Source organism: Cibotium barometz, chromosome 3, assembly GCF_041138505.1.
Source record: "Cibotium barometz isolate CiBa-2024 chromosome 3, ASM4113850v1, whole genome shotgun sequence".
Taxonomy (NCBI): domain Eukaryota; kingdom Viridiplantae; phylum Streptophyta; class Polypodiopsida; order Cyatheales; family Cibotiaceae; genus Cibotium; species Cibotium barometz.
In genome coordinates this window covers 31,434,116-31,445,616 of record NC_141048.1, presented here as the reverse complement: position 1 = coordinate 31,445,616, position 11,501 = coordinate 31,434,116, and the positions used below count along the sequence as shown (strand labels likewise).

Below are 11,501 nucleotides of genomic sequence, written 5' to 3'. Positions count from 1 at the left end.
ATTGGAGAAGGAGTCTCCCAAAGGGTGTACAAGTGAAGCCATGTTGGAAGCTTCCATTCAGCTGGGTTATGAGATCTCCCAGGGGACGAGTCATCCTTTGTGTTCGAAGGTGATAGATGGAGGTGGATATGAGCTTGTAACTCTGTTTTGTTGTAAAGCTGTTTTTGGAATTATATATATATCAAAGTGGGATCGGATCGTTTTGGCGAAATGATGCGATCCGACTCTGAAAATTTGAAAACCGCAGTTGTATATATATATATATAACTCTTGTTCCTTTAAAAAATGTTAATTTACAAAAAAGTATGGCTATTTTATTTGGGTTAGGTGAAAAATGCAGAATTGTGTGTCCTATAGAGGAAAAAAGCTTCTTTTTAGGAGTACTGGGAAGAGACACATCTCTTTAAATTAATATCGGGTATGTACCCGATTGCACCTTTGATGGACTCTAGAGAAAGAGCTATTAAACTACGAGCAGATTATTCCAACGCCACACCCAGTTCAGACCTCGCTTATGGCACACACTCCTCCATCCTCTGTAGTAGTTTGGCCTGCTTCGAACCTCGCATGGCTCATGCACCACAAGTTCACTTGCGAGCCCCCGGTTATGGTGAACGCACGGCAACTCGAGGGTGGCGGCGGCCGCGGCCAGCAGAACGCTAGTGAGAAAGCATTCGAACTGTCGAACTTGGACCAGATCTACGACTGGTACACAGAAGTTGCGTTGTTCTATGGCCCCCGCGAGAAGGGCGCGTTGCTGGTGGGCACGGAGAACGTGGCCGCAGTGCTGAAGAGTGCCCTGGAAGAGCTGCTGGTGCACTGCCCTTGGGCGGCCGGCCGGCTCCGTGTGAACGAGGTGGAGCGGAGGCTCGAGGTGCAGTGCAATGGGCAAGGTGTCCAATTCGTGGCTGCGCGCGCCGACTTCACACTGGCAGAGCTGGGCGACATCACATCGCCCGACCCTTCTTTGGATCTCTTGTTTCCTCGCTTGCAGGCAGACGAGGACATGCACACGCTACCGATCGTCGCATTCCAGGTTAGTGTTTGGCGTTCTTCTTCTTCTTCTTCTTCTGTTCAAGCTGCGCCCTGGACTCGTTATTTCAATGCAAGGGTAGCTGAATGTTGGTTTTGCCTTTTCCCCCCTTCGAATTACTTTGTTTTCCATTTTTTAAATTTTGCTGCTTAATTACGCTTGCCTTAATCTTTGAAAGCTCCTAGCTAGAGAAACGTTGCTTAATCTTTGCTTCCTTCCTCTAATATTCATGTGGGCATTCTTCTTAGTCAAAGTGAAGCTAATCGCTCTAACCTTCCCGGCATGGCCTACGTTGATATTTTTCTTGGTTTGAAGCAGCTCTAGTGAAATCATTGCAATTTTGTCAGCCTTTAGAGTGATGGCATTGACACATTGTGGTGGTGGTGTATGTTCTTCCAGGTTACTAGGTTTCAATGTGGGTCTTTCACTCTAGCCCTCAAGAACCAGCACGCGCTCATGGACGGATGTGGAGCGGCTGTCTTCTTACAAAGCCTGTGTTCTGTAGCCAGAGCAGCGGGCCTACCGACCCTGTTAGATAATGCAAGCAGAAGGGAGCGTATGAAGCCACGAGACCCAATCTCGCCTGCTATGGACCTGCCACATTTTATCAAGAAAGGAGCTACCATGCCTCATTTTGGCGTGGCAAAGAAGTATTCATTTCGTGGAGACGCTCTAGAGGATCTGAAGCGCGAAGCATTGCTGCGTGGGAACACCTTCGGCATGACCTCTTGCTCACGGTATCAAGCTCTCGCGGGCTTTCTGTGGATGGCTAAGGCCAAGAGCTTACTTGGGCAGAACGCAGTATCTGCTGATCAAGAGCTAGCGTTGAGGGTGTCTGTGAATGTGAGGGAGAGGATTCTGCCCTCGCTCACGCGTGGCTATCTGGGGAACGCACTCTTTTTTGCCATTGCGAGGGCCACTGTGCGAGAGCTCCAAGAGAAGCCCTTGTCGTTTGCAGTGCACAGGATCAAATGTGCCGTCTCCACTGTCACACCAGAGTGTGTTCAGGCGCAGACGGACCTCCTGGAGCTGTTGGGAATGGGCACCCGCCTCGACTACTCCTCCCTTGCAGCTCCATCCCTTGTAGCACTGCCCTTCTATGATACAGACTGCGGGTGGGGAGCTCCCATCTATTGTGGGCGCCCCAGTCGGCAACTCAGCAACATCTTCATGATATTAGAGGGCATGCGCTGCGGCGTCCACGATCCACCCTCTTGGAACGTGCTGGCTGTGTTTCCCACGGAGAAGGAGCACCTCTTGTTTGAGGAGGCCATCAAGGCGCACCGCAATTAGGTTTGCCTCGACACGTATTTATTTTGGCTCGTTTAAAAAATACTTGCTCTTTTTAGCCCTTTTTCCCCAACTATAGTTCTGAAACGATTGTTAATAATATATCATTCGACAAACAGAAAAAGCTTTGTCATAAATTAATATAATATTATAATGTGTCATGTCATGAATTATGAAGCATATAATATTATATTACGTTATGTAATAAATTATTTTAAATAATTTAACAATGACATTATCTACTCAAGTAAGGAAACACGAGAGTCAAAGAAACTATACTTTTGTGTATGTCGCATACTTTCTTCCACACCTGTGGCTTTTAGCACTTGTATGGTTGGATAAAAGATGTTTTGCCTTTGAGCCACCCTTTTACTAGGTAGATATTTCTGGTGTGGGGGGTTTCAATTTCTAAGTATAAGTAAGCAATTGTTAATAATTATTTCACGGCTTTGTATATCATTCAAGCCCATCAAAGCCATTGCCAACCGAGAGCCCTCCAACAAAGCTAAGAAAACACTCGAAAATAAGTTGCCATAAATTATTATGATATTTTAATATGTTATGCTATAAATTATGAAACATATAAATAGTATATTATGCTATGTATGCTCAATAATAATATTTTCAGGGGACATCAAACCATTATCATAATAGACTCTTTGATGTTCATCTTGATGGCTCTAACCTCTTCTTTTGTCCGTCCTGTCTTCTCAAGTAGAAAACAAGAGAGTTAAAGGAAACAATAGCTTTATGCATGTTTTGATCCCATTCAATCACATATTTTCTTCCACACCTCAAGCTTTGTGTGGTTTTTAGCACTGGCAGAAGATGCCTTGCCTTTGAACCACCTCCCATACAAATTTTGTTAGGTTGATCTTGTGTTTACCAAGATGTTTTTGCATCCTTCAAGAATTTTACCGACCCTCTATCCAAGCCCACCTTTGAAAAAACCTCTTCTAGTTTTAAAATATACTTAGCACATCTATGTTCCATGCAGTTGCAAATGAGAAACTTGTCTATCATCCTCAATCTTGCAATGATGGTATAGGGTACATGGATAAACACACAATGAAGAGGAATGATGAATCTAGTCCCAATCTTTATCATTTTCATGCCAATTGGAGACACGCTTTGATCATAACTCTTAATCCCATTGGTCCATTTTTTGGGTTCTTACTTTATGTTTCCTTCTTTCTTGCCCTTCAACTTTGCATTTCCTTCTTTCTTTCCCTCTTGCCTTATATCAAATTTGTTCTTTTCTTTCTCCATATAGCGCTTCATATCCCCTCTATACTAACTCGAACACTATCACATGTATCAAACATGTATAATCCTCTAATCTTATTCTCCATGATAATATGTTCTCTTTCCAATGCTTAATCTTAGCAATTATCTCATCAACTTGTTCTTACATCCCTTTGATTGTTTGTTGACTCAATAAAATAATATTCTCTACTTGTAACCTTATTTGTGCTTTGCATGCCTAGTGCTAAGAAGTGTGGCCTTCTATAGTATTCAACAAGATCATTGTGTCTAGAAAATATAGTAACATAGTAGCATTTCAAAAACATAGAAAACATAGAAGCATAGTAACATTTTGAAAGGTGGGTGGTCACATTAGGAAAAAATTTGGACTCTAACACTAGTTTGGTAGCTTAGCATGACATAAGTATATCTTTTCATGAGTTTGCTAAAAAAATTTCATATCTTCTGAATGGGAGTGGTATTTTAACATTTCTTTTCTAAGACATGTCTTCATGAATGTGGAAAATCTTAGAAAATTATTAAAATGATAAAAATAACCTTACATATAGTTGATAAATCCCTATAAAGTAGAGGTATATCTAGCACTATAATCCAAACAGGTAACGAATTTACAAAGTAGGTTCCTACATGCAAGAAGAAAATGATCTTGACTCATTCTAGATTTCTCTTAAACCTTACATAGTATTTAAGAGAGATAGATTTTTCATGACAAAATCTTATATTAATAATTAATTAAATTAAATTTTCTTCTTAGAATCTCTTTTTAGCTATTGAGTCTTTCACACCCAAAATATGACAATAATGTGAGCTTATATGGTGATTTACTTTAGTTATACTAATAAATCAATGTCTCCACTAAAGTAATTGGTTAAGAATAAATATCTAAACATTTGAGTTTAGTTAGAAAACAAGGTGATGGTCTCAACTTTCAAAACTACATTGATAACAAAATAGCATATATAAATCCTTGATTATATTTGGATCATCTAGTGAGAAACTTATGAAAATAGTATTTATTATTACATAAAATGACTAGATATTTCACTTAAAGCCTTATGAGATGTTTAAAAATGCGTGAAGTAGTCTCTTATTCTATAGTAATGAATATAGTTTAAAATTTATAAACTTTCTTCTAAAACAAAGTGCCTAGAAGGATAGGTGTATATGTGATTGGCTCTCACAAAATACACCAACAAAGCATAACCTTGTATAAAATATGTGTACAAGATTTTGTCATACTATATGATTGTTTGATTAGTTATGAAAATCCTCAAAGTTAATTTTTTTTAAGACATCTAAATATCTTAAAATTTTCATTAAGACCTAGATTTTGGAGTTCTAATTGGTGTATGTGCCTAAGATAGAGTATATTACATGATATATATGTATGTAAAGTAATGCACATCCAAAGACTTTGGAAAGAAATGAGAAATTGGCTTATTAAAGCCTTTGATCCAAATATAGTCCAAACAGCTTTGTATTACAATTGTAATTTGGCCTATGAATTCATATAAAATTGAAAATCCTAGAGGTAACCAATGTGATCCCAAAGAACCCAATTTTCTTTCACTATGTACCTGATGATATGAAAAAGGAAACCTTTGATTTTCACTATCTATGTGTTCCAAATAATTTCATAAAGTTGGTCAGTAATGAGAATATAAATATATCCACGAACACTATTACCAAACTAGTGCTAAAAGGGGCCTTGTGAGGGCCTTTTCTCTCTTCCATAAATCAAGGAAAAGTACAAAAAGAATTATTCAAATTACCACTCTCTCTTCTTTTAGGATCTAAAAGATCATGTTATGGCTATATTATAATAGATTCACCCATTTTTTAATTTTAACATTATTCTTTTCCAAGGTTGAGACCAAAACTCCTCAAATTTTGAACATCTCAAAAAAATAATTTTCTATTTGAATTATAAATGTGCAGCTTGGTTGATGTGACACTCTTAACTAACCACTTGACTTTTCCTTTTCAAATTCCATCAAATTTGGTAGATTTGAGCTCTTCTTACACTTTAATTGAGAAATTTCTAATATCTGCATGTTGGCTTCGTATTTTGAAATTTCTTTTTATCCACGTCTAAATTAGAGCCTAAAGATTATTATTGTGCATTTTTTCTAATTTTTAGTAATTTAGAGTTTATAGATTTTCTTTTATTTCAAGACTCATTTTTAATGTTGTTGTTTAGCTGTAAGATTATTAAGCTATCCATGTCTTTATGGTTCTCTTTTATAGTATTATGAGTATTTTTTCTATTTTTTTCAAATTTTCTTCTTTATACAAGAAAAATTGAATCTCTATGTGTAGCCTTGAATTTGTGTAGCTAGCCTCTCTTTATTTGCTCATCTCTTCCTTTCCCTCCATTTTCACATTAACGGCACTTGATCTTCTCAATCATGACACTAGTTGAAGAGATAATGAAGAGACTAAGATTGAGGATGAAGAGTGTGTTGATCTTTTGGGGCCATTCAATTGAAACCAAAAACTCATCTTTCCCTTCATTCAACTTTCTATTCAGAGAGATCCATTCTACTATAGTTTGAAAGGAGAAGAAAGCTATGGAGGTTTGGTTTCTATTATATTTGTTGTTTTATCTATTATGTTTTGGTTTTTTTGTTAAGGTTTAATGTGATGGTTTTGTATTTATATTTAATGTTTTATTCTAGTTTATTGAGATGATTTGATGTTATGCTTAATATTATGTTATATTACTAAGATGATTTATTGTTATGATTTACTTTTTTTGCTTAATAATATGGCTCATAATGTCATTTTAATAACTATTTTTAAGAATATTTAATATTTAGTTGTAGTGTTATAATCTACTATGTTGTTATGATTTAATACTATAAAATAATGTTACGTTTTGCTATTATGGTTGAATTTTTGAAATTTTTATTGAACATGAAGTAATTTGAATTGTTTAATTTATTATTATATACTAATTTAACTTTATAATTTATTAATCAATAAGTTTTATACATAGGATGCAGGAAGAAATAAAAAAAGAGAGACGCACACTCTCAACTAGATGTTTAATATGCACCTTTATACAGGAGGAAAAATCAAAGTATGATGCAATAATCAGACATGCAACAACATAGAGATACAAGTAAAAATGATAATCTTTGGGTGGAGGGATCAGTATATCCACTTGATCCTCTTATTCAATGGCCTCCTCAATTTTTAGGGTGAACATCTTTCACTATGTATGTGAAGGTCATGCTTGTTCGTTTTAGGATATACAAAAAGACTTGCCAACCAAGCACATAGTGTTTATACATATGCTCAATGCCTACTGTTCATGAGAACAAGGAAGCAAGAGTTATACATCTCTCAAATACATTAATTGAGAGAGGAAACAAGAGTGTGATTGTTTACAGGATGCAATGCATTCTATGCAAATACGAAATGCTCAATTGTTTGATAATGTACACAGATTGGAGAAGATTAATAGGAAGATTCAAACCATGTTGGAGAAGAGGACTGTATTAGGTCTATGTGAGCCTATAAAGGAGCTAAAACTGATCGATAGAGTACTCATTAGAGGTGGACAATAGAAGTATCAAATTAGAGCAAGCAAGAATATGAAAGAAATGTTCACCAGTCTAAATGACGAAGTGGATATCACAATTGCAAGAGTTCTCACAAAAGACATGGTAAAGTCTACACTCCAATCTTCGGGAATTACTCTCCAGAGAGCAGAGACACTCAGAGCCCACAGGAGACACAGGACACCTGGCTAAGGCTTTTACAGCCAATGATGCTCAAGGTATATGTGACAAAGTAGGGATAAGCTCACAATCATATGCTATGATCTACAAGCATTTAGATAAGGGATTTAAGACTGTGTTAAAGATAAAAAGGGTTTTGCCTCTCCCAAAACTCTATCATGTATCATAAGCACGAAAATTGTTGAATAAAAAGACCTTAGAGCTCATCATGAGCCTTTACATTTGTGTCACATGTACATTTGTAAATTAGGCTCAAAGGAGGTAATATTCAAACTGAATACAAATAATGACTTTGTGTTGGATGTGTGCAAGGTACAATCTACAATGGTTAAGTTATGCGATGTGATAGTGGTGGTGTGTTGAAATTTGTTTTGTAGCTAGATGAAAGTGGAATTTTTAAGGGTCAAAAGCTAGAATGAGTTAGCTTCACTTTCATGAATAAAGCATTGAATTCTAATACTTGCTCGTATCATCCAAATTTCTTTAGTGTATAAGCTAAGAATTAAATATGGTGGCTTGCTACATTTGAGTAGACCATGAGATAATTAAAGGTTTTCTTTAATTTAATAGAGCTACTAGATGTCGTGAGACATCAAAGTAGCGGATAGGTTTTAATGATTAATGAATTTGGTGAATACTCGGTAGAATGGCATCTTGTAGGGGATCTTAAAACTTTAAAGTGCATGTTTATTGTATCTAATATAGCTAATGCCAAATTCCCTTGCTTGTATTATATATGATTAAGAAAGGCAAGGATGGAAAGAAAAACTGGATTACAGAGATCAGTAAAAACGATGGTGCCCCAACCCAAAAGAAAAACTGGATTATTGCAAAGATCGGTAACGATGGTGCCCCAACTTGTTTGTTGTGGAGGAATATTGGTGCCAATGGATCCAAAGTGGGATCCTGTTCTTGACATACACTTGAGTAGAGTCCATTTTTTCACTTTGCATGCCATGGTGAGATCTGCAGAGAAATTGGCATATGGGTATGTGTGTTTTGCTTACAACATGAAACCTGCTTCTGATGCTCAAGCCACATGAAAAAAAGTGGAACAAGTTTTATTAGAGATTAGATTACATCAAGGGTAAGTGGAATCAATAAGGATGATAAAAAGTCAGGCACAAATGGGAATCTACCATGTAAACCATGTTTTGGAGGGATACAGGTAAGAAAATCCCTTCTTACACCAAAGAATGCAAGCATCAAATTATTAGTGCGACAACCAAAGAAGTATGATGCATGGAAGAAGCTGCATATGGTTGTTCTTGATCAAAGTAATGGAAGAATAACACGGATATCAAAGGAAAATTTGTTTCATCACCATAGTGCCACCATAGACCAAGAGGGCAAGGAGCTCTAGTCACGACGACCACCCAACCATAGAGGAATGTGGATAAGTATCCACATTACCGATGGCTTATATAGTGGCCTGCCTACCCACATTAGCTCGACCAACCATGGTCCTTTGACCTAGGTGCCTCACCCTTGAACCCTGGACACTCTCGCCACATGCACTCCGATGCGTGAACTCCATGTTCGGTCGAGCTCCACTGCTGCTTTGGCCGACTCACGCATGCCTTATAGGCTGCGTGACATTACCTCCCTTCTAAAGAGTTTTCGTCCACGAATACAAGCTGGGGAAAGTTTTTGGTAAGCATATATAGTTCTTCTCACTTGAGACCTTTTTTGACCTATCCTTCCCCTTAACAATTTCTCATCGGTATAGAGTACGCCTTGTGTTTCAGTCTTTAAACCTAATAATTATCCTTGGTTCATGTGGAAGTGTGAAAACGCCAAGTACTCAATCTACAACTTTAAGACAAACTACGTTGTCTTGGTGATACATTGTTTTCACATGCCATTGACATGAAAAACTAGGTGTACTCGAGGGGCGCTCCGACAACTCAAGTTTGTAGACTGCGCTACCAACCATTTGTAAACTACGCCACTAAATATTTGTAGACTATGCTACCAACCTCTTGACTCCTCTCCTTGCATAGCTCTATGGTCCATAGGAGATCTAGACTAGAGTCCATAAAACAACGTAAATGGAGAAAATCTAGTCAACAAAAAAAGAATTCCAAAGGTAAGAGGTACTCCTCTCCACTAGATTATTCATCTATGCTCGGTTTTCAGTTTGACCACCATCAATCTACGGATGGTTGAACTCACTCTTACTTAGTGTAATATTTGACCTTTGAAGATTTTCCTTTAAGATGACTTTCAAACTTTCTATCTCTACCCAACACTATATGTAGAGATGTTTGATAAAGAGCCTTTCAAACTCAAATGTTTTCACATCTTATTAGTTGGTCAAATGTTGAACTTTTTTATTTTCCCTTCAAGAAGAGTTTTTGTTTACGAAAACGGTTTAGAAAGTTGTGAACAAGTATTTGTGAGTAGACCATATGGTCATCTACGAACATAACTTCCCTAAGTACTATGAAAAGGAAAGCAAGTCACACAACACATATTTTCCTTAAGTATTACGACCAAGGACACATGTAACACTCGTGTTTCAAACCATAGCTGCCACTTGCAACACTCGTGTTTCAAACCATAGCTGCCACTTGCAACTATGGAAGATGTCAATAAAACACAAATTGCTACTAAGGCATTGAATAACATCATGCCTTTTGTATATGCCAAAAGTTCTCAAATCCTCAGGAACCTCATAATGAATGTGCTCCGACATTCGAGGAATTCCTTTGCATGTTCTACGACATCAAAGATGTTTTCCTCTTGTGGTTAGAAACCACATGGACTTTAATTCAACAAATTTGCGCAACTATTACAAGTCTTTAGCAAATTGTTCTATAATGTGGTAAAGTTCAATTTACCTTACACATAGTTTAAGGAAAGCTACACTTTCCTCTCTCCAAAGTTCTTGCGTTCTTCCAAGAACAGTTTACACATCTTGCAACGAAGATGATTTCCACATAGACAACGTCTATGTGATGTATAGTGTCTATGCACTACTAGAAAACCAAGAGTAACATAAACTAATTATAAAAGTACCACTCCCAGCCCACGAGTAGATACATGTCTATCCACATGTCTACTCCTGCAACCACTTTGGTTGCATGGCAATACATATCTATGTCTCTACGTCCAACCATGTCTCTACGGACATGTTTATGGGCTATCTATGGTGACATTTAAAAGCTAATAGCACCATCCAAACACACCTCTACAAGTGTGGTCTCATTGGACACCTCTACTATATGAAACAATATTGTAAACCATTTTAATTATGAAAAATGATTTACTATAAAGCAATAAATGAGAAATTCTTTATCTATATACATATGCTATGATATGTGGATTAGGTAGAGATTAGGTAAGCCTCCAACACACCTTACACTGATAGACAAACAAAATCCATCTTTGTATTTTTAGACTACTTTGACATGAATAACACAACATCCAATTTGTGTTTAATAGCAATATGAAGTTTGGTGTATAACAAATCTTTGTTGCCTCCCCACCATGATAGTGGCAATGAAGTACCTACCCATATAGGTGGCAATGTACTACCCAACTATAATCAATGATAACAAAAATTAACAAGTTCTTGTACACGCACTTCATAAACATATTACAAAACACAAATGTGCATGATTATTCATTTTCCTAGCGAAGTAAAAAGGAAAACCATCCACTTTACCCTGTCTATCAAAACACCAAATATTTCCCTCGATTTGGTTGAGTGACTCAGTATTCCTTTAACAGTAACTCTGTACCCATGAATATACCCTTCTCAAGTTAGGATATTTATAGAGCTTTCTTTAACAAGACACTTGAGCCACTTACTGTGAAGTGCTCATCTACATTGACTCAAAACCTTCGGCACTATGGCACAAAGTATGGGGCATTCTAACACCAAATTGTTGTTGATCCAACCTCTAATCAACAACTATGCCATCTAATAAATTTATCACCCCCATTTGACACAAGGTCAAGTGGGCATGAAGGGTCCACCCCTGAGTACTACATCTCAATACATAACCCAAGAGATTCGTCTGCGGATGAGTGATCAGTCTTCTTCTTATAGAAACCTCGATATTTAATCTCTCTGGATTAGCACACCTTTCTAACAAGGAAGGTGATGATTGCTAGAAAGTGTGCATGCATACAACAATACCATGCCAAAGTATAAAAAT

At 37.1% G+C, this 11,501-nt stretch overlaps 1 protein-coding gene across 1 annotated transcript; it reads left to right on the top strand.

Moving 5' to 3' along the window:
• Positions 1–486: 486 nt before the first annotated feature.
• LOC147639953 (omega-hydroxypalmitate O-feruloyl transferase-like) lies at positions 487–2,388 on the top strand. The gene is made up of 2 exons (XM_086775568.1): positions 487–1,036; positions 1,433–2,388. The coding sequence occupies exons 1-2, from the start codon at positions 515–517 to the stop codon at positions 2,324–2,326; spliced, it is 1,416 nt and encodes a 471-aa protein (XP_086631694.1). The 5' UTR covers positions 487–514; the 3' UTR covers positions 2,327–2,388.
• Positions 2,389–11,501: the final 9,113 nt, after the last annotated feature.